The 23,456-nt window shown below is 41.6% G+C and overlaps 1 protein-coding gene across 2 annotated transcripts in view; it reads right to left on the bottom strand.

Moving 5' to 3' along the window:
- The window catches only part of mon2 (MON2 homolog, regulator of endosome-to-Golgi trafficking), a 41,083-nt gene continuing 17,627 nt past the window's right edge, over window positions 1–23,456 (bottom strand). Inside the window, exons 7-35 of one of the 2 annotated variants that reach the window (XM_067590356.1) lie at window positions 23,330–23,455; window positions 22,866–23,060; window positions 22,345–22,469; window positions 21,505–21,644; window positions 20,977–21,130; window positions 19,981–20,171; window positions 19,597–19,678; window positions 18,866–19,047; window positions 17,232–17,344; window positions 16,362–16,466; window positions 15,997–16,077; window positions 15,824–15,897; window positions 15,517–15,607; window positions 15,043–15,144; window positions 12,885–12,995; window positions 11,441–11,616; window positions 11,161–11,323; window positions 10,234–10,527; window positions 9,834–10,032; window positions 8,417–9,060; window positions 7,359–7,502; window positions 6,394–6,411; window positions 5,747–5,875; window positions 3,202–3,392; window positions 3,048–3,108; window positions 2,841–2,964; window positions 2,352–2,559; window positions 1,236–1,318; window positions 1–761 (exon numbers count right to left, since the gene is read on the bottom strand). In XM_067590356.1, coding sequence (XP_067446457.1) covers window positions 598–761; window positions 1,236–1,318; window positions 2,352–2,559; window positions 2,841–2,964; window positions 3,048–3,108; window positions 3,202–3,392; window positions 5,747–5,875; window positions 6,394–6,411; window positions 7,359–7,502; window positions 8,417–9,060; window positions 9,834–10,032; window positions 10,234–10,527; window positions 11,161–11,323; window positions 11,441–11,616; window positions 12,885–12,995; window positions 15,043–15,144; window positions 15,517–15,607; window positions 15,824–15,897; window positions 15,997–16,077; window positions 16,362–16,466; window positions 17,232–17,344; window positions 18,866–19,047; window positions 19,597–19,678; window positions 19,981–20,171; window positions 20,977–21,130; window positions 21,505–21,644; window positions 22,345–22,469; window positions 22,866–23,060; window positions 23,330–23,455 — 4,470 coding nt within the window. In that variant the 3' untranslated portion in view covers window positions 1–597. The remainder of the gene's footprint in view (window positions 762–1,235; window positions 1,319–2,351; window positions 2,560–2,840; window positions 2,965–3,047; window positions 3,109–3,201; window positions 3,393–5,746; window positions 5,876–6,393; window positions 6,412–7,358; window positions 7,503–8,416; window positions 9,061–9,833; window positions 10,033–10,233; window positions 10,528–11,160; window positions 11,324–11,440; window positions 11,617–12,884; window positions 12,996–15,042; window positions 15,145–15,516; window positions 15,608–15,823; window positions 15,898–15,996; window positions 16,078–16,361; window positions 16,467–17,231; window positions 17,345–18,865; window positions 19,048–19,596; window positions 19,679–19,980; window positions 20,172–20,976; window positions 21,131–21,504; window positions 21,645–22,344; window positions 22,470–22,865; window positions 23,061–23,329; window position 23,456) is intronic. The other variant, XM_067590357.1, reaches the window with a different exon arrangement.

Genomic DNA, 23,456 nt, shown 5'->3' with positions numbered 1-23,456 from the left:
TGAGCTGATAGAACTGTCCCATTTATTTTATACAGACAAGTACATCCCTTCTCAGATGGCTGGTTAAAGATGACATGGAATGTTACAGTAAGATTTGTTTTCTTGCATAAAATCCTCACTGTTGAAAATGTTGCAAAAGTCTAAGTGTTCTTTTTAAGATCAATAAAGCCCCAGTTTTTGCATTTTTTTTTCTTAATTACATCATCAACACTATCACCACACACTGTACATCGACTCGGCCTCGTCAGGAGAATAAAACAAACTAAATCCAGAGGCAACACTGCAACTTTTTTTTTTTTTTTTTTTTTTTAAATCTCTGTAGTTAACACAAGAGAGCAGCCAGTCTGTATGAGAATGTAGGGGGCAGAGGCGTTATCAGCTCACATGATAAGCATACAATGATGCGTATGAAGGTCAGGGTCATCAGCGTGGGTCGAGCAGGCCTCGAATCTCTGCTCACCGTGGGTTGCTTCATGTCACTGTAGATGGGGGCTCACGTGGAGTTCATGTCCGTGCACTTGTGAAGCACGTGGGTCAAGAAGAGACATTCAAGATTTCTTCATTATAAAAAAAACATAGAGCTGAGAGCGAGCCTGGTCAGGACTCTCCGTTCTGGACTCTGGAGATGGGTGGCTGCATAAAGTCTTTAAAGGGCCCCAGGGCCTCCTTCAGGGCTGAGCTCACCTCAGATGAGGAACATGTAATGCACTCTACCAGCGTGGGGTACAAGGCAATCACCTGAGCCCATGTGTTGCCATCCACTGCAGGCAGTAAACAAAGGAATCGCAGAACAAGAGGGAAAAATACAAAGAAGGGTGGGGATGGGAGGGAAAGGAAGGAAGAGAATATGAATTGTGATAGAAGGCAATCAAAGAAATCATTTCCTTGATAAAATTCCCACAGGCAAATGGAAATGAGTTTTGCTCTGAATAAATGGCGATGTAATGCAAACATCTTGAAGGGCACTTCAAAAACGTAATTTCAGAATGTCTCATTTCAATCTATTGCTGTTAAAAAATAATTTCTTGTAATTGACCTTGCTGGAAACGTAAACAGTTCTCCCCAGATTGGAGATAAAACTCATTTGAAAAATGGTCCCAACTGTACTCTGACACATTTATCTGAAATGAATAGATGATAGATGTGGTGGCGTCACTGTAATGTTCTTTTTTTTCCCCCCATTGTCTCACCGCTTTCCAAAATGTATGTAATCTTTTACACAGTTTGATACTCACCATTTTCTGGTTGTGTCTTTTTAAGCGAGTCCATCAAAGTACTGATAGCTTTCAAGACAAAGATAATCTCCGTCACTTGTTGCCTGAAAAGAAAAAGACAAAAGACCTTCATGAGCTACAAAGACATACATAAAACCTGTAAATGCTACTAACAGAGGATGGGTGGTGAAAAACAAAATGACAGCTCATCTATTGAGAGCTGTTGCATGCAGCCTTAAAAGAAAAATGTGGAGATGTGTCCCTGAAAGAATCAGTCACAATAAAACAACAAGCCAACAAAGAAAGAAATCAATAGTTTGTGACTGAAGGTCTTGTAAAGTTGCCATGAACATGCCTACATAGAACTCAAGCTTCATCTTCTCATCTCTGTAAAGGCAACAGTAAGCAAATTAAAATGTGTGCTAATAATACAAGGAATGTAGCTTTAATGAGCGGGAAAAAACAGAAAAATGTACAGTATGTAAACATATCCTCTCATTAAGTATAACACAGAGTATTTAAATGTTACCGATTTCATTATGAAACCATTGATTACTTTTCATATTGTAGAGATTTTGCTTTTTAAATTTGTTGTTTATTACATGCTCTAACAATTTAATCCATGATTTTCACACACTTTACATTCATATACATTGTATTTAACATATCCTGGCATTGGATGCTGTGCTGTTGTCTAAATTTACAGAACTTTTCATTTGCTATTCATGAGTATATTGTATTTTTCTGAACTCACTCGGCCATCCCTTTGCCATTTCTGCACTAATGGCATAACTTCCCCATGGGCATGATTAAGCTTTCATCATGTCTTAGATAAAAAAAATGTATTGCAGGATTAAGCGTTACAACCAACCCTAAAATATGGTGCCAGTGTGTCAAACTGGATAAGCACAGTGGTTTTATGTTGTTTGCAAATGAGAAAAAGAAAAATGATGGGTGCATGGATGGGGCTGGGGTGCTCTTGCGTTGCTAAATGTCTTGGTGGTTAAATCCTAGCGCTAACAATTCCAGTGTTTGAATCTGAAACCCTGATGGGGATATCTGTCCTAAAAATATGAAGAATACACTATGATGCTGGTGCATCATAGTGTATTTTATTCAGACATGTACAGGGTGTACCTGGGCAAAGGGCAACGTCCACTCAACCTCTCGTCTTCTACATAGCGCCGGAGAACATCCTGGGACCTCTTGAGGAGTACAGAGAGCGCCATACGTGAGATGTAGCCCTCCTGCGGGGTTGAAACCTTGTTGCTGAAAGAAAACTGCAGCAGCGTCTCAAAGCACACCTTGGAAAACTCCTCCCTCATCCGAACATCGATCTCTGCCTCTGTCAAGAGAAGGCAGTCTCATTTTTAGATTTTAGATGGTTAGCTGACGCTGCTATCTGAAGTGATTCACAATGAGTCAACAAACAGGGCTTTCATGTCTTCCTCAAGACATGAACATTTTGACAGGAGCCACAGGGAAGGCTTTTGCAATGTACCAAGGTCTTAATGGTTGCAGTAGGATTCCAACACTTGGCCACCCTGCAGTTCCATTAGTGTCAGAAATACAAGTAAACAACACAGCTGAAGTCAAACAATTTTAGCTGCCAAAATCACATCTTACCTGTGAATGAGGGAGACTGTGAGTGAATGGAACCTTTATTGAGCATAGTCATGATCTGGCCAACAAAGTCTTTGGGGATGAAATTGGCAAACGGTAAAATCTCTGTACTGATCAGCTGGACCACCTAAAATAAAAAGAACACAATGCTGATGTGGGCAAACTCACAAAATCTCGTTGACAGGCTGGATGGCAGAAACAAGTATTTACCTCTACATCAACGGCTTCATTCTTCTGAAATTCCTGGATGGAAAGGTTATCTGGAGGTGTGCTATAAAAAGAAAAACCACCAAAACGATGAGTTTGCTAATCAGAACATTTCAAAACACTCATATATGGAAGTGCAGACTTTGTAAATCTGTACCTTTTGGTGAAAAGAAAGTCTTCAAAGGCATTGGCCAGCTCTGGCCACATAGTGTCGAACTTTCCAGAGGAGGCATGCTGACGCGCCACAGGCAGTCCGATAGACAGAACCTTGAGCAGAGAAGAAACGGCGAGCTTCCAGGTGCTTTCTGATGGACAGGCATACTTCAAACCCAAGGGCATTCTCAAGGTCTTAAGGATGGGGAGGGAGACAGGGAGGAAGAGACAGCAATTGCAATAGATCATGAGACTGAAATACAGAGCAAGACTTCAAGGTAAAATCACTAAAACTAACTGGAGTACTCTGAAAACCTTTTGCCTCTGTGTCTTTCATACTAAAATGTGGAGAGGCTTTTTTGCAGTGTTACAAGTCACTATCTTAATTCCTAGAGTTAACATCAAAGCAGTATTTTAAGATTTATTGTACCAAACTGAAATGCTATTCAGGTTTCATTCTACAAAACCAGAAAGACTTGTAGACCATCTTTTTTGACAAAGTCCTTTTTTCAAGGCTTTTTCAAGTCAACAGCTGGGTTCCCCAAGGTTAGGATTTTACAAGTATCTCCTTCTTGTTCTGGAGACAAAAAAGGGTGGGGGTGAGATTTGGATCTGTCCATAGGGAACCTTCTTAATAGTTCCTTGGCAAATTCACTGTCTTCAATTTGGGGTTTTCTATGAACAGGCTATGGGAAAACGAGCAGTCAAATGCAGGTGTCATACACTGGAAAAATCTGAAAAATCTTCTGGTTTGCATTTTGAAAAGGTTTGTAAAATGCTGCTGACATTGGGCATCAACTGAACTAAACATTTGCTGCATGCAAGATAATTTGAGATTAATACAGTCAAGGTTATAGATACAAGTAAAGTGAATGTTGCCCGGAGGCTGGTGGACATCGATAAGACTTCTCATACAGCAGCCAGAATTAATTGGTAATTTCAAAATATACTAGCGGTGAGAATTAACCAAATCAGTTACTTTTGTGGGGCATAAAACCAAAACAATGAGTTTAAAGGCTGTAAAGCTCTATAGAGCTGAGAGGAAACTGCAGAATTAGGTAATAATTCTCTGTAGGCTTGTAATTACAAGCAATACTTTTCAGATACATCAAGTTGTTTGGTTCACTGTTAATATAAAACATTGTTTATAGCAGTTTTAAGAGAAAACCAACACTGTAATGCTAAAGTTGGTACTTTGCTTATGTAGGTATGCCAAAAGTTCAACTAGCCTACAAGTTTCAGCACACGGATAACAGTGCAGCAACAATTTCCTGCCGTGTGTGATTCTGTGCCTATTTATTCTTTAAATTACAAAACCTTCTCATAACATCCCAATAAATTTTTTATGATTGCACAGAGTTCAACAGTACTTGTTGCTCAATGAGTGGCCTGTTGAAAGTCATGTTGAGAAAGTAAACTTAAGAACTTGCTGTCCTATTGATATATAATATTTAGGCTTTAATGCTGCCTCTCACCTGACAAAATGCACATTTGAAACAAAAGCCTCGTTTCAACTGCAGGAACTTTCCCCAGGTACTAAGAACCTTGAAGAACTCAGTTCCTCGACCTGCATTTCCACCAGAGGGACCAGGGTCTAAATTAAGTTCCAGGGAAATTCTTTTACCCCCAAAACAGGGGTAGCACTTTCCAGAAGTATAGGAACTTTGGGGGTTGGGTTTGCAGGGATGACCGTTGCTTCTACTTGTGTGCTGCTTCACTCATAAAAGAAGGACATACTCTTGAATCGCTTTAGGACCAGTTTAGGACAAGGGAAGGTTTGTTAACATCAAAAGTAAAGTAAAGCATTGTTGTTGGCTTCTCAAATCATTTAAAAAAAAAGAGCAAGAGAAAAAAATGAGATAGTGCGAGCAAGCTGAGAGCACCAGTGAGTGAGAGAGAGAGAGAGAGACAGAGCGGTGGTGGTTGAGCAAGCTAGGGAATGAAGAGAGGGAGTGGCGGTAGAGAGAACAAAGCCCGTGAATAAGAGAAATAAAATGTTATTTTCTGATTGTTTCACGGCGGTTACGTTCTAAAGCAGAAACAAATAACCATCAAACACTCAACAGATGTTATACTGTGGAGACAGACGCTCTTAGTTTCAGTTTAATTTTTCCTCCTCTGCATTTCTCCTTTTCATTCAATCATTACATCCAACACAAGCAGCAGTAAATACAAAGAACAAGACAAATCTTTGCTGCTGTTTCCTCATATGATTTGTTAATACTGTGTCTCTAAATGCTGCCGTCGTTTTTAAATTCCTCATGGGTCTAATTTGCATGATCTACCTGGTTCCTCTGATGTGGTGGAAACGCAAACAGGACTGCACAACAGGGACTTTAAAGTTCCAAGTTTAGTCCCTGATATTAGTTCTTCTAGGTCCAAAGTAACTGGAACTTTTGGTGGAAACGGGGCTGAAGTGCTATGACACCGGTAATATGTTTCAGATTCACAGCCACTGCTCTAAAGATCAAATGTATTTTTGATTTTCACAACTTTAGAAGTTTTTGTGACCATGTGAAATTTCAACTCTCCACCCCTGGTGAAAATACCTTGATGATGTTCTGCAGAACCTTCTCATTGATGACAGCTTTGTGGCATGCTGTTTTATGGTAAAGGTCCACAACCACTTCCAAGGAGCGCTCAGCAAAGGGCACATAGTTTAAGGCAACCCATTCTGCCTGCAGGGGTAAAAAGATACAACAAGAGAAAAAAAAAAACAGGCGTGTCAGTAAAACAATTTCTAAAACCTTCTGGCAGAGCCACATTGAAAGCAATTTTAAAGGCACACTTTGTATGAGCACATAAGTAGGACACAAATTTAATCAAAACTGACAATTAGTTTGCTTTAAGTTTTTGTTAGGCTTGTACGAAAGCTGAAATGTCATAGCCGAACAAATGACTTGAAGCTACAAAGTGTGTCTTTAAGAATTAAAAACTGAACCACACGTGTGCGTATGAACATCACCAAAAAACACAAACTTAACTGAAGATGAAACTGCACAGGGGCTGTGCACACAGAGGCATAACCACCAGTTAGTGGCAGGCAGAGAAGGGGGGGGGAGCATGGAGTGAGTGAGAGACGCAGAGAGCCTACCATGCAGTGTGATATCTTATCCACCACACAGGGTAGGTTGTCACCATTCAGCACAGCTTAGTACAACTATAGAGGGGGGCTGAAGGAGATGATTGAACTCACCGGTGCAAACAGCTGGATCTAAAATGGTTATCCAGTGAGTAGTAGTCCCAAGAAACAGAATGAGAGAAGATCGCAATTAAACTGGTGTTGAAGTTGTATCAAATTTGCAGTGGCTTGATGGTTAAATGAGATTTAATAAGACTGATTTAGGGGGAAAAACACTCACTCCTTGCACCTTGGACATTTGAGACAATCTGACAACTTTGGAGCTGACAAGACAATGAAGACCACCCATAACATCTGTTTGGCCGGGTGGGAATTTCGCTTGAACCTCTTACTTAAACAATTCAAACAGATTCAGATCAACAAAAGTGTCCAGTCCAGTGTAAAGGCTGAGTCTGGGCCCCAACTTGCAGTGAGGATTTGAGTGTGCATTGCTAACATTTATTAGCATGATTGTACCAGCCTGCTGCTGTTAGATCAAGAAAGCTGTCAGCATTCCCCAGAGGCATAGCACATGCTGGATTCTATTACTTCATGAAAAGCTATTTGCAAGTTTCCAGAGCAACAAGGTGCAAGACATACACTGATATCAGAACATTGTGGAAAATGCTCTTTTGTTCTTGAGAAGAAATGAGAGTTGTTTGTGGTTTTACTGATGGAGTAATCTTGCTCAAGATCACTGAGTTCCATGGAAATACATTTTGTTTTTTTGTTTTTGTTTTTCAGATGGATTTGAACTGTGTTTGAACTGAGAAGTAGTGAAACATTTCTCTGGCCTGCTGCCAGCAAGAAGAAGAAACATGAAGGAGGGGATATGAGGAAAATATGGCTCGGGGAGCTTCTAATGGGGGTCCAGAAGAATCTGTCAATCTCATGAAGGGCTGAAATGGGCTGAAATGGCATGAAATGGCTGTAAGATGAATAACAGTATACAGCATACAACGCTTTAATGAAACTATTTATAAAAGGAAAAAAAACAAACAAACAAAGCAGTTACAAAGGGCTAATTCCATTTCCCGTACCTGGTTGTATTTGGCATTGGCCACGTGTTTGGTTTCCATCCTGCCGTACTGAGGAGGCTTGCAGGAGAACTCCACGAAGAGTAGCAGCTGTTCAAAGATGGCCGGGTACATGACCTGCAGGTTCTCCGGGCCCACACAGATGGCCTGCAGCAGGGAGGGAAGGGAGGAACAAACACTGCTGACATCCACCACGGGAATGCATATTGCATAATTTAGCAGACTGACACATTGTTTCCTGGGCTGAGTTGACACAAAATGGGAAGAAAAACTTTTGGTAAATAGGGAGAGGAAGGCATTTCTCAAGACTTTGTTTATAGATTTATGGCAGAATGGAGTTACTGTAGGAAGTCAAAGATTCAATCAAAGGCAAAAAGGAAGTGTAATGTTCCCATTACAAATATATCAAGCCTGTGAGATGTTATGGAACCACACCTCGATGTTAGTCGCGATGATGGAACTGTACCGGAATCAAACTAAACCAGTTTAGCTGTGTGGTCATTGAATTGGATTGAAAATACAGGGGGCAGGGCTTAAGTGATCATTTGCTTTTCAATTAGTCAGCCTTAAGAAAATGCACTGTCAACAATTTTGATAATTGATAAAAAAGTGTATTATCAAGAAAAAATGTCAAACCTTTTCTAATTCTGACTTTTCAAATATGAGGATTTGCTGCCTGTTTCTGTTTTATATTATTTTAAAAGGAAAAGGTTTAAAAGGTGAAGAAGAAATATGAAGATGCTACCTAGTGTCCCAGGAAGCTGTGGGCACTTTTCAAAATGTTCTGACGTTTTATAATAAACCATTAAATGATCAATCAGTTGCAGCCCTGGAAAAAAAGTCATTTATAGTACTGGTGTATATACAGGATAAACAACACAGTAGAGCATTAGGGCTCCCACATAATACTGCAATTTTTATTAGATAAGTTTCTGTCATTCATCTACTTGGTTCTTGTCTTAGTTCTATTTTGTGTGACACATAATCTATTAAATCTAATATTTAAATGCCTCTCTGGTAACCACGTTTTTGTTTTCTGACAATATATTTCCTTTGCCCACCTTCTGCAAAACGTCCAGAGCAGTGAGCACAGCTTCCTGCAGGCTGGTGAGCACCGCCTCAGTGTAGGAGGGAAGGATGAAGGGCGAGGCGTCACTGCTGATAGGCACAGACACGGCCCCATGGAGGATGACTCCCAGCTTCTTCAGATCCTCCATACTGAAGTTGGCCTTGATGTGCTGGTAGAGTGCTGGGAAAATCTGGATCAATGCTGTGAGGAAGGGCTGGCTGGGGATGAAGGAGAGCTTCTCCGTCACGCCACTAGGCGGTCTCGTGCTGTCAGTTCCCGTTCGATACCACGTGTTCCACGCAGACCACCACAATGCTGAGTCCTCTAAGGCTGATTCCTCCCCTGGTGGAGGAGCCTGCAGCTCGGCGCCGTTGTATCGCGTTAGCCGCTCGACTAGTGAATCTGAACGCACGAGAGGTCTGCCAGGACCAGATGCTGAGAGGGGGTCAATGAGCACCGGGGGAACGCCCATAGCAGCGAGTGCATCACCTGCTTTGTCTGAGTCTTTAACAGGTGTGACAATCTGTAGGATCTCTTGAAAGCTCTTGAGGGCGGCCAGGGAGACCTCGTTATTCTTGCTGAGAGCGGCCGACTGAATGTGGTTCAGCAGCACCTCCCAGGCTTCGAAGAAATCACCTGCAGACACGTAGAGAAATGATGGCAAAGTGTGAAACTGCCAATTAGCAGTATGTGTGAACTGTAAATAAGGTGTGACAATTGGCGCTTTGATACGTTAGTTTTCAAAGCGACATGAGCTGACAGAAGTTCAAAGAGGCCACGTAGTCAGAAGTACAACCAGAAGTCACAAAAACTGTTTCCTGTTGTCCCATTTTGTCAATATGACTTCATCCTTGGAGGCCCATATAGTAATAATACATTACCAGCTATAGTTATTGGTTGTATCTAGGTTGTATGTAAGAAGGGCAGCCTTTCTCTAACTGATTTGTGTAGTGTGTGTGTGGTGGGCTGGGAATGTGTGTAATTGAGTAACCTCTTGTAAATTGGCACTGGATAAAATACCGTTCAGAGGGATGAGAGCATTTAATGAGAAGCTCATGTTTTATCATTCATATCTCTCTGGAATATTAATCCTGTCCGCATGGGGTTTTACATGACTTAATGGGTGGTAATATTCCAGTAAAAACAGTAGGGCCATTTCTGGACTATTGCTCTTCTGTGCACAGATTTATGAATACATTTCAATATGTAATTTTCATCGTTTACTATGAAAATCAGTGTGCCTCAGATGTCTCTCGGAATGATAAATACTCCGCAGTTAGTCAAAACTTCTAACTGAAGTTTGACTGGCTGTGAAAATCTATATTTCTGCGACACATTTAACATAATTTTCTCTGATGTATGTATCATACACAGAGGCTCAGTATCACAGTAGATTACACGTGGCTCACCTAACTGTTGGAGGAGATACCGCCTTGTGTTGAAAATGCGTGCCACCCCGGCCAGAGTCAGCACCCATGTCTCTGCCCATTGTTTTTCAGCTGTGTCACGCGAGTGGTGGATGAGGATGTTCCCGCCGCCGGACTCAATCTTCTCCTTGTCCGCTGTGGTGGATGACGTCCTCACGCAATCCAGCAGGTGGAACAGTACCTAGCAGTGACACCAAAACAGAACATTTAGCCTATTTTACACAGAAAATTTGTAAAAAATAATAAATATCTTGAATTTAAGTATGTGCAAGAAATTTCTCCTGTATCTTAACAGTTTTCTATATAATCGATGATTGTAACGATAACAGCCGCACACTCATCCAGTACAATCAAACTGAATCAAATTATTCTTGGACGCTACCTTCCAGACCACAATATGCCATGTTGGCTGTTGCAGCAGGGTCCCATGGGCAGCGATGGTGGAAAACAATGTCTGCCCGGCGCTTTTACGCACAGCAGGCCGTGGATCTACACACAGCTCGCCCAACTTGGCGTACAGGCACAACCACAGGCAATCGAAGGGAGGGGCGGGGTGGAAGGGCCTATTCAGGGTCTCTCCTTTCTCCTGAGCCTGCTTCAGTAGAGCCTCCTCCTCCCTCTCCAACTCCTGTGTGATGGCGTCGCCCCTTTGGAAGAAGTAATCCGAAATGTTCCACTGTGGGTAATAAGGAAAAAAGTGGGGTAGGGAGAGTGGGGGGCAGAAAGTGGGAGAGGAAGGTTGGTAAAATGCTTCTGGCGGTTTTGCGATCCTATTACCATAAAGTAATCTCGCAGGAGCTGCCACACTCCAAGAGAAATAATCCTGCAGACCACAAATCAATATCAGGTTTTGCGTGTCCTGAATACTGTACAGAGCATCTATGAAATGTCAGCGGGGCTGTTAAGTGCTGTCAAATTAGATACAAACATAATGCAATATGTGGAATTATTGGATATTATAATTGTTTCATCATATTAAACATAGTATGTTTAAAAGTACTGGAAAAAGAGAAAAGTGTCCAACCTGTCAAACATGTCATTTTTAATTTAAGATACTGCTGATTAAAACTATTACTTATGTTCTCTGTTAGCATAGCCTTACTTCACCTTCATAGTTACACCTATTTACACCTAGACCAGCTAAATTAAAATATTCTACTGGTGGAAGTCAAAGTATACTAGTGGATTAAATGTTATTCTGAGCGTCTTTGCTGTACATTTTATGCAGCTTTAGTTTTAGATTTAGGAAACCTGTCTGTGTGTCTAAGCGCAACCTTTTGAGATACATCAGAAGGCGTCTGTAACTCACCAGTAGGCCGATAGAGGTGAGACTGATGTTGAGCTCCTGGTTCTGCAGGCCGAAGCTGCCGGCTACATCCACTACAATCTGGAGGCACGTGCAAGGCATGGTGGGCAGGAAGTCTGTCACCACCAACTGCAGGCACTGGAAGGCTGTTCGGATCAATGACTCGCTGAAGGGGAACAAGACAAAAGTTTAGTTTCTTGGAGTACTTGTAGTGTAACCATAGTTACGACAAAATTCAGCATTAGACAAGAACTGAAGGCTGCCTGCTCATTTGTTCTCTCACCCTTGATCATTGCGGATGGCTCCTATGACACCCAAGACGAGGGGCCAGCCGGGGCCCAGGCTGTCCCCCTGGCTCTGTAGGATCTGCAAGACACTCTCCAGCTGTTTCTGTCGGATGTCTGAGTGCAGCACGTTGGACAACTCCTTCAGGGGGTTTAGCAACAGGAGCTGTAGCCGCTTAGAGATACAAACAGGGAAACGGTGACGAACTGGCAGACTGCAGAGCTTAATCTTAGGAACATTTCAGCGTGGGACAGTTGAGCCATTTTTATTCCTCTCATGATCCAGTTTGATCATGAGGGGAAGACATAGATTGACAGGTGCAAACAGGATTTGACTTTAAGTAACTAAGTGTTGCTAATACAGATGATTTATGCCCCTTGGAGTTGATTCTAAAGGTTACTTGCAAAACTCCAGTTCTCTGAGTAGCATGAGTGACAAATTAAGGTAAAAACCTGAATAAATGAGTGGAAACACATAATGAATGTCTGAGTGTGTAACAGACTAAATGCCCTCTAATGTATGGTAGCCATTACATTAGTCTTTATTTTCTGGGAAATTTCATTTAACTATGCATTATATGCACAATTTCATTGGGTGCGTGGTAGGAAATAAACATTTAATTTCTAAAAATGTTCATAACATTTAAAGCATTTAGTTTAATCCCCAATTTCACTGCTATTTTAAAGTACTTTGAGTGTGTTATAAGCATTGACCCTACATTAAATTTCTGCAGTGCATTTTTTCCTGTTGATTTGGATGTTACATGGACCATTCCACTATTTGAACACACTAACATGCAGTGGCAAAGTCTTGCCCACACATTTAACAGAAAAGTAAATGCACACTAAGGGTTGTAGTGAGGGTGCTGATCACTGGAAGTAGACATGAGAGTAGGAAAACAGTGTTGCACACTCTGGCTCCATCTGCAACATTTTTTTTTTTTCCTACTCTAAAATCTTGCCCACACAACAAGAAGGCCTTGAAGTCACTGTATTGTGCATTTCTACAGGACAGCCATCATGTTTATGGCTCTATGCAGTTCTATTAACCTCCACACAGTTCTTCTGCCCTCTTTTAGATAAGCTCTGTGCATTTTCCCCCTTTATCTGTCTGAACAAGGTGAAGGTCACAGGCTCCGTGTGAGTGACGAGAAAGTGTCTGTGACATTTCTGTTTCTCACATTTTTTATCCTTTAGCAGACACTCTTATCTATCATGACTGACACTGCAACGGTGGAGGAGATTTCTATCAGCTTTACAAACAACCGATATTAATGAGTGAAACCTCGAGAAGCCAAGCCTATCGAATAATCCTGTGTCCCTAAAATGTTCATGTAATAGTTCAGGAGCAAAGCAGTGGCATGCTCCAGATCATTTAATACATGCAATTTTCCTAAAGCAGACTTTTGTCTTTCAATTCAATAAACTTTATTTATCTGCTACCTGATTTTGGGCCAGGGGAGGGTCGTGTTTGTAAGCCAGGCCGGCTTTGATGAGCGCCGTCAACGCCTCGGCCCCCCACTCTCTCATCCTGGAGTTCGGGTGCTGGCAAACCTGTAGTACACATCACATATACACACACACAATTGCAGACACATGCATGCACACACATATGCGTAGAGAGACATCAGACAATAGGAACTTTCTTTCTTCCTGTGTCATTTCGTTGCGACGTTGGATCAGATGCAGAGGCTGCTCAGAACAGTGTTTTCCCAGCAGTGCTCACAGTGGGTGTATGTGAAACAAGTGGGTGAAATAAACCACAGACAGTGTGTAACAGAGACTGGGATCCCCCTATGATAACAGGATATGCTGTGACAGTATAATCACGAAAGCTAGTATAGATACACATGGAGACGCCGGGCTCAGCGGAGTGAAAGATCTTCGGCTTGTCGGATCCCGGTAAAAAAAATCAAGTATTTTTAGCTCATCTGTGATCCGAATCAATCATTTCTGGTCTGTAGTGAAGGTTTATTGAGCAGAATTTTATCTGCACAGCATAAAAGACATACTGCTAGCTGTGCTGCCTCTGAATCCAGATGTTCCATGTGTATCTATAGAATAATTTGGCTTCCAAAGCTCTGCATGATGATTTACATCTCACATTTTAATCTTTATCATAATATAACTTATTTGTAAATAATTATAATATAAAAGCACTGAATATGAATTTGAAGTAGCCTGAAATGTAGGATAGGCAGCATAAAGTACACTTCGCAGACGAAGCTTTAGATTCTGCTTCTGTATCAAATCAGAAGTTTCACGTTGCACATTACGCAGAAGAATGTCAGATCAAACATTGGTAGCGGTGAAAACGCACGGTGGACACATTTTGACACAGCGACCTCTCAACTCCAACATGTTGATGCCAGACTGAGAGGGAGAGAGAGAGAACAGACTGGGAGGGGGGGGGGAGACAGAGATTGGGGAAAGCCAACGATTATTGGAGGAGGGAATCTGAGCTTACCTTCTGCAAAACAGACAGGAGTGCAAAAGAGAGGGGAGATAGAGAAAGAAAATGTGAAGAAAACCTCCAAACACACACACGTTTATACACATATAAAAAGAGAATCCTCTTACAGATATGAGGGAATTACTGCCAACAACAACAGAGACCATAGTGTATTAACTCCATATCTGCTAGTAACTGGTATATGTACAGTCATCTCCTTATTCCAAAAAAGCAGCCTATCAAACATTTGAAAAAAGATTGTTTTCAAATATTTTGTGCTCATATTGTATCATTAGAAAAAATATCATTTCAACTGAATATGATCTTTCTTTCATAAAATTGCTTTGCCGCAGACAAAAAAAACTCACATCCCGAATAATACATACTCAAATACGGGAGCAATTCTACCGACTATGATGGTAAAAGCAACATTCAAAAATGTTGAAAAAGCTCATAAACGCTACAGCTATGAAAAGTATCACCATAGTACAGGAATAAAAAGAAGAAAAAGAAAACTCTTTCATACCCTACAACTGTATTGAACATTTTTTTAAATCTGGCAACACTGTTATACTGACTTTTCTCCTATATGACTAACCTGCTAGACTGGAGCCCAGTCTCTCTGTGTTGCTGCTTGTACAGTAGCTATTTCCAGTTTTACTTTAAAGGCTTCTGTGCTTCATTTTTAGAGCCTTGGTACAGGGTACCAGGGTCTGGCGAGGGGGCCGTTATTTTGACTTTACTTTGAACTTTCATTACTTTGAGTTCGATTCCAAATTTTCAATGTGTCTCCAATGATATCATCATCATTGGAAAAAGTGACAATTACCGTTATGAAAAGAGCTGACGGTGCCAAATTTAAATGAATATGTATCTCTAGCACCTATTTAACAGTTCAAATTCCTAGTACACTTATTACACTAGGTGAAATGAAGTCTGATCAAAGTGTAACAACTGAAATAAATTGTCCTTTTAAAGTGAGTGCAAGGATATTACTGTACGACCTTGGTTGAGAAAATTTTTTACCACATTTACCACTGTATCTTTTATCTTTCATAAAGTTTGAATTAAGTGTGATGACAATAACGGTGTTCAAGAGCAGAGCTCTTTATCTGCATGTTGTGGACTGTAGCTCTAAGTAAATGTTACCTCTAATAAGTGGCCGGTCAGGGGTCTCCACAGGATCTCTATACGATCCATGTTGACGAGGCCGGTCTCCAGCAGCTTGGCCACCGCAAACAGAGACGGCTCCTGAAACCAAGTCAAGAAAATAGAAACTTTAGATGCATAGTGGATACCTTGTACCCTGACCTTGTTGATCAAATGTGTTTGTATAGGCTCGGTGTAAGTCCAAGTGTACAAACATTAGCTAATGCTGCATAAGATGCTAGTCATGTACAGCGATGTAGTTGAAGGAACCAGTAGATTCCATTTATGAAAGTGAAATTCTTGATGTTGGCTTTAAAACTGCTGTACAAATAATGTCGTCTAGAAGAGATGATAAGCAACAGAACATCCGATTTCTTCAATTACTCGCATTTGATCCCAAGCCAAATTATGAAATTCAAAAAAACATAAACATGAATCGAGTCTTACCCGGTGATGACAATACAGAAAGCATACCTTGTTGTTTCCATAAGCCATTTCCATGGCTTCCAGGGAGAGAGAACACAGAGCGTTGATCAGGTGATGAAGGGAAACATCATCCAGGTACCTAGATCACACAATAATACACACAAATGAGAGCTGCATACTGTGCATAAGTAGTTTCAAATACTAAGAGTGTAGACTTTTAAAGGGAAATTAATCTAAGAACTTTATAAGAGCTACATTTCTTAAAAGGAAATCTACTGGGGCATCCGAGAGCATAGTGATCAGTAACTGGAGTTTGTATACTGAGAGTGTTCACAGATGAAAGAATGGTCCTTACTGGGAGCTCTCGAATAGTCTGGACAGGATGTTGGAGATGACGGGTAAGTCTGTCATCACAGCTGTGGTCAGCACCTGTTTGGGTTTAAGACAAAACCACATCCAGTTAGCTCATCTGAGGCGAGATACATACAGTAAAACGCGTGCTCGACAAATAGTTTCTCAAAAACTCACCGTGCTGGGTCCCTCCACAGCTCGACCAGGCTTCAGGGCACCGCCCACCCCCGGCTTCAGCCCCAGGATCCACACTAAGTGCTGGGAGAGAAAAGAGAGAAGCTGAAGGGTGGTTCAAAAGGAGACTACATCATCTAACAAGCTTATGAAATGTACCCTGACATACTGGTAGATAATGCAAATTATTCACCCAAAGTATAAAGGTATAAATGTCATTTTGCCTTATTGGAAGAGGAACATGTACATACTGCACATCAACATTTGTGTGAGTAAGAATACAGACTGCCCATTATGTTCTGCCTTATCAGATAAATGAGCGTGTATACATTTTTGTGTACATGTGTACTACCATGTGGTAGTTATACCTGCAGCGTAGCGAGCACCAGCTGCCAGGAAGTGCCCAGCACGGCCCCGTGGCAGTGGGCTAGGTTCAACAGAGTTCGCATACACTGGATGTTCTTGGCAGTCAGCTGACAGAGAGAGAGACAGATATACTTTAGTACATTTTTACTGCACATCATCAGGCATTTCAGAGCAAATCACAAATGCAGAAAAAAGCTCAAATTTTCACCATACTGATATTGTAAGTCATTAGTATTAAATACAGTCCATTACATTCCTCTATCACCTGTAAAATTATGCATTAAAAATGTGGGGGAATACATAGTGTAAGAGCTAAGAGCAAATCTTCAAGAGAAAAAAATTCCAGGTTAGGGTCTAGGTCACTGCCCATGTACTTATAAATGATATTGCCCCCAAAGGAAATTAAATGCACAAGCTTGTTTGACCCGTCACTATTTATTTATTTATTCACTATTTATAACAGTAACCTGAACGGTCCCTTGAGAGAGAATGTACCTGTTATTATGTGAGCGTTATTATAAAGTGGGGTTGTGCAGATTATGGATATTAATTACACGGGTGACAGTCAACAAATTGGTTTGCATTTTATGTTACCTGTGTGTCTATGTGTTGTAACTGCTCAGAGAAACTTCAGCAATGTCAGGAAAGACAGACTTTGTTTTTTCTTTAGGGTTCAAAGTAATGTTAGGTTCTTTTTGAAGCTGCGGTCTCCTTTTTGAAAATTACTGTTGTCAATTTGTCTTGATTGCAGCAAGCTTGTAAGATTTTATTTTTGGAAAAATGCTAAATTAATCAAATTATTAAATGTCAAGCGTAACCACAGCCTCTTCATAATTGTGTGTGTGTGTGTGTGTGTGTGTATGTGTCCTTACCACCACAGTGCCCTGGGGCTGGGCAGTGAGTGGCTGCCCCACAGCCACCACCTGCTGATGAGATTCACTCGAGGGACTGATAATCTGCACGCTCTGGCCCTGGATCGAGTAGGCTGTAGAGAGAACACACACATGTGCAAACACACACCCACATATATGCAGGATTTAGTCTTTTGATGACAGTCAGTAATACACACAAATAGGTTTTATAACAAGCTTACGACATGCAAGAAAAGCTTTCTTAATTAACTCCGAGGCAAACATCCATCGCGAGTTGAGACCCAATTTGCTGGCTTTATCTCTACAAGCCAATATGCAAATAGTGAATGTCTGAGAGGTTGGTTTGAGAGCAGCTGTGTGTGTGTATGTCTACGTTCCCCAGACACAGTCTCCTTGGTGTTCCTAATTAGAAGCCACAGTGAAAAGTTATGGATTAATGCAATAAGAGTATGACGTTAGGGACAGGCAGAGTGCCAACAGTTTACATGTTAAGCTCACTTTAGCAACGTGCGCGTCTAACCATAAGGGAGATGAGAAGCGCTCATTAATTTAACATAAATACACATGACCAGAGGCGTTCCTTGGGGTTGTGGAGGAGGAGACGTTCGGCTGCGTGCGGTACAGTTATATCAGCACACCTGAGGGTCTGCATGCACTGTGTTTTCTATGCCATCTTAAGTTCAATTAGTTGCCTTTAATTAAGTACTTCATGTCCTTGTGCTGCACAGCAGGTCGGTTTCTGTCTCATTGAATGTACTAAGCGCTGTCCTGCCGACGAGATTATCGATTGTTGCAACTGTTCTGATAACCGTTGCATCTCTCTAACCTTCTTTTTGTTTCTTCCACAAGCACATGAGTGTCCGAGCTGTGGGCCCCTCTCTCTCTTCTCTCCCTCTCTCTCCCTATTTTCTCCTCCTGTCCTCTCTTGTCTCTCAGGCATCTCCTTCTGGACCGGCATCCGTCCTGGAAGCGTTCTGCTTCCCTGGCTGCTGGTGCCATTTCCAAAGGTTGTGGATCTGGTTCTCCATCCTGCAGGAGTTCTGCCTCACCTCATGTCTCTCTCTCTCTCTCTCTCTGAATGATGCCTTTATCCTTCTCTCTCTCTCTCTCCTCTGTGAATAATGTCTTTTTCTTGTCTCTTCTCCCGTGTATGTGAACGCTGTGATGTGAGTCTCCCCTGTGTGCTTGTGTAGTCTGTCCTTCTGCCAGGTCTCCATGGTGATGGAGGTCACGTGGCTCAGGTCCTATTCTGTTCTGGTGGAACCTGGAAGCTGTTCGGCGTCCTCTTTATGACATTCTTCATATTATAAATCCATTATAATTTTGTTATCCTGTTCAATACTGTATTCTGTAATTTGCATTCTGTTCTGTACACACAACATCTGTTGCATGTCTGTCCTTGGAGAGGGATCCCTCCATAGTTGCTCTTCCTGAAGTTTCTTCTGTTTTTTTCCGAGTTAAAGGGTTTTTTTTCGGGAGTTATTCCATATTTGAACCAAGGGTCTAAGGACGAGGGATGTCGCATTGCTGTACAGACAGTAAAAGCCCCCTGAGGCAAATATGTGATTGTGATATTGGGTTATACAAATAAAACTGACTTGACTTAAGTGTCGCCATCAGCTGCAGAGCCCTACCTTTGCTGGAGAGGTTGGCAGCATTGCAGCTGAGAACAGTCAGGGCATAGTGGGGCGGCAGAGAGGCCTTGCAGATGGCTGTGATGAAGGCGTCACGTGGCGTCACCAGACTTAGACGACCACACAATGAGGCCATGGTCAACTCTGCCTTCAGGATGTTCTCTGTGGCTGTCTCATCAGTGCTGAAATCACACAGGAAAGCAAAAAAGTGTGATGGTCTATTATCCAGTACATCTAACAGTATCCTTTTGCAGTTTTTGGGGTTTTGGGCTGTTTGTTGGAAAAAAAACAAGCTACTTGAAGACGTCACATTGGACTTTTGGAAATTGTAACAGACGTTTTTTACTATTTTTACATTTTACAAATGTAAGAAATCGAGAAAATAATCTGTCGGTTAATCGATAATGAAAATAATCCTTAGTTGCAGTCCTAGTCATGTCAGCATATACTGTGTTACTGATTACTTTGAGACATCTACACCAATGCTGTCAGATTCCTCTAGTTTTCATTTGTTATTAGAGAAAGATTGTCATCATCTTATAGACCATGTCATCAAACACACTAAGAGGAAATTAACTTAAAACATTTTAAATGTTTTCAACAGTGAAATGAAAGACAGAGATGACATCTTTTGACATCAATTGCCTGCTTGGATTCCAAATCATGTGTGCATCTAACATGACTGCTGATTATAGGACAGATTTTCTCGAAATATCAGACAGGCTATTTACCTGGCGTCAAGCAGCAGAGACAGGGCGGCCAGCAGACCACACCAGCAGGCGCTCACCATTTCCTCCCACACCAGATGGGCTCCTGAGACAGAGACGAAAAGCGTTAATGAGTTTATTCAAGATTTCTTCCACCTCGTTTTAGACAGCATCGCTTGGGCGGAGAAACAAAACGTGCCTCTATTTTGGATATGTTATTTGAAAAGGTAAACACAACAGACACGATAGCAGCTACCAGGAGTCATAAACCAAACACAGTATGTACAGTTCCCTCTTAAAGATTTACACATTTTAAATATGCCTCTGAACATTTGACTCTACTATCAGAACCTGTTTATCTTCCACCTTCACACACTCTTCCACCTACACCCCCCCGTTCATTCTCACCAGGTTGTGGCTGCCACTCCTGGTCAGGGTGAGCCTCCCTGAACTCAGCAGCCGCCTCTTCCTCCGTGGAAAGTTCTCTCTCAATCATGGTGGTAATGCCTCTGACCAGGTCCAACAGGGCGCTGAAGGCCACCGACATGGCGTAGCCCTCCGGGATGGACGGGGGCTCTACTTTGTCCAGCATTTCTAAGCTGGAGGATCAAATACGGGGACAGAGCAAAATATGTTGAATTGAATATGCGGATGTTCGTCGAGTGTTTCTGTATATATTGCAGGTGTTTTGTCACTGTCACTCTCATCTTGACACCCGAACGCTGTCTTCCTCTACACCAATAACTGGTTATCCGGACTACATCACCAATACCATATAATTTATTTCAATTCTGCCAAGGTGTAAAAATCTTTCTTTTACCTTTCTCTGTTGTCTAACTCTTCCTGCCTTGATTTAATGAGTGAAGTCATTACAAGACCACAGCTTTTACCAGGATTCTATTGATTTTATAGAAAAAAAGCAGCTGTTGTTATGATCTACACTTCATGTTTGCCCAACTCTCCTTCATACTGGGGCAAGTCTGCCCCATGCATCCTCCAGAACTACCAGCAAGAATCCTAATTACAGCAAATAGATTCCATTACTGTCAGAGAGGGCAATTTAGACAACACCTCTCTTTGTTACAGGAAGGCCTCTGGCTAATGTAATTCCCTGTATTTTAAACCTTGGTTTCCTGTGGAATACCAAAGACTAATGACAACAGCATTTTCACTCCTCAAGGAGGGTTAAGCCTTTGATCTAGGCTTTATTACCATCCCCTGTGGTTTAAAGCAAAATTGTTTATCACTACTTGCAGGATACAGCTAACTGAATAGTGATTCTACAAGCTTATATCTATGCAGTATAGAGTTCCCACAACTTCACGTGTTCACCTGTTCTTTCTGTGAACATATGTGTTACAGAGATGAAATATTTGTATACACATGAAAGAAACCAGTACTTACTACGTAGCCTTGGCGCTGCCTTGGACACTAACAGTCATAAGAGGGATCCAGGTGCCACGGTATTCAAACGCAGCCTGCATGGTCAGGTTGCCGCTGACCCCTCCTGTCCCTGGGCCGCCCTGTGCTACACCCTGGGCTACTGAGCCTGAACCGCCTAGACAGGAAGTCAAGAGAGAAGTGAGGTGGGGGCAGAGTGGATTGAATGAGTCAGAAAGAGGAAGTGCAATAATCACAAATAATCACAAAGTTTAAAAAAATATGTAAAGAAAACACATGTTTGCAACCAACTACTTGTATCTGTGCATCAAGTGTGTGATTTCAAGTCATCTTAACAAATTTCTGATCTTCATCTTAATTTCGGTTGCATCTTCAGAACTTTGTATTAAACAAAACAAATCAGTGGCTCTCCCATGGCTTCAGGAATCCTGAATGTTTGGGACTTTGTAATGTCTTAAAGTCATCACTGTATTACATTCTCTTACAGCTCAAATATGAAGATATGATAAGTCTTGAGATCAGTGAACTGACCAGCTGGTGCGCTGATGGCAGCAGTGTTGCCCGCGTTGGGGACGATGAATAGGGACTGGATGAAGGAGCCCAGGGCGTTGACAATGTCTCTGAATACCTTAGTGGAGTGCTGCTTCATGTCATATGACTGGCAGAACGAACTGAAAAAGGAAAAGAACACATCGTTTTTTTCATATGAGGTCAGAAACTAAGTCCTGACAGAGTATATTTAAAAAAAACTCTGCTTGGTTCAGACTAAATACTTGTACATGTTTGTTAATATTCTAATATCATCCTCTTCTGGGATCATGAATATCTGTACCAAATTTCATGTTCATTTTTCCAATAACTGCTGCGATATTTAACTAACTGGACCAAAGTTGTGGGCTGAGAGATTAGAACAGATTGAGCGAATGACTGATCAACCTTGAGCTGTGCTGCCTGCAGGGCTGAAAATCATTAACACCATTCAGACCATTTTACAGTGTTAACAGCAGACAAAGTGCAAGTGTTAATTAAGTGTTAAGTGTTTGTTTATGTTGACTGTTGTTTTATTAGTATGTTTTGTTGGGGGTTTTTTTTGTACAACCTCTGTTGTTGTATCTGTATTGTAGAGGTACTGTACATACATCACTAATTACAGATACATTTTTTTTAAAATTCAAAGCTGCTGTAGAACATGAGTTAATACTTGAGATAAAAAAACAAACAAGAAATAAGAAAAACTGTGTGATTAGACTAATAAGATTAAAATGTTGAGGCTCGTTAACTAAAATTGTGTGTTGGTTTATAGATCTTAAATGACAAGGACTGTGGGTTCGGGCCTGTTAGGTATTGTATTAAGACAGAACATATCTTTACCGTAGTAAATGTGGCTGCACACATAGCCTATGGACTGATTCCACAGCCACTGCTCTCAGCCATTGTGGCTTCTCCCCATCCAGAAACTTCACCAGCAGAGACAAGAAGATCTCACACTCGGTCACCTGCGAAACAAACACACACATATATCGGACAGGGGACAGAAGGACAGAAGTTTGGCTTGCTAAACAGAGTCCCTTCAAGTTTTAATGAAGCTTTTCTGTGGCTCAACAAGCTTTTTGACAGAGAAGTGTAAAAAAAAAGACAAATTTCCATCTCACAGATTGAGAGAATATCACTAAATAAAAACAGCTGCAATGCGAGATTACTCATATGCGACTAAGCTCATTAAAGTGCTTCGAGCAGAACTAAGACAAAACTACTACTACACTAATCCAATGCTAATCAGACCAGATCAATCAAGTGCATCAGCTTTGTGCTTGAGAAAATCCCTAACTTGTAAAGCATCCATCAGGCAACAGTTTTGGCCAGCCGACCATCGCTGCAGATTGGCCCCCTACCAGTAAGCTGTAGAAATGCTTGATGAGGACTGAGACCACGCGCAGCAGCCTCATGCAGATGGGAAAGTAAGGTTTCTCCACAGGTGCTGGCGAGGCGGCGCTGCTGCTGCCCTGCCGGAACTTAATGTTGGGGGAGAAAAGCTTGATGACGAGGGGACACACCCGTTCCTTCAGCAGGAAACTGAACTCCTGGTGCTGGATAGGAAACAAGAGAGCGAGTGGGGCGGTGGAGATCAGATAAACTGTAGTAATACAAAGACACATTACTGTTAAAGAATATAGTTGAGTGTAGAGTTGTATCGTGTCTGATGTTAAGATAATATAAAAGGTATAGCAGCTGGACAAAAATAACAGAAACACCTGACAAAACACAAAGTAAGCCAATAGTTAAGCGTTAGGTATGCCTTTCTGAGGTCACATTTTGTGTCTTTCTGCTCCTGATCGTTCTCTCTAGTCGTATGTACCTGTAGGAACACCCCAGGAAAATCATTTAGGACAGACTCCAGCAGCTCCAGGCCAAACGTCCGTGTCATCTCTGTCATGCCCACCAGCCAGTAGGGGGCATCAGCATTCACTAGCTGGCACAGATCC

This window comes from Thunnus thynnus, chromosome 5, assembly GCF_963924715.1.
Source record: "Thunnus thynnus chromosome 5, fThuThy2.1, whole genome shotgun sequence".
NCBI classification, from domain to species: domain Eukaryota; kingdom Metazoa; phylum Chordata; class Actinopteri; order Scombriformes; family Scombridae; genus Thunnus; species Thunnus thynnus.
Note: the sequence above shows the minus strand (reverse complement) of the source record. Positions and strands in the feature narration are given on the sequence as shown.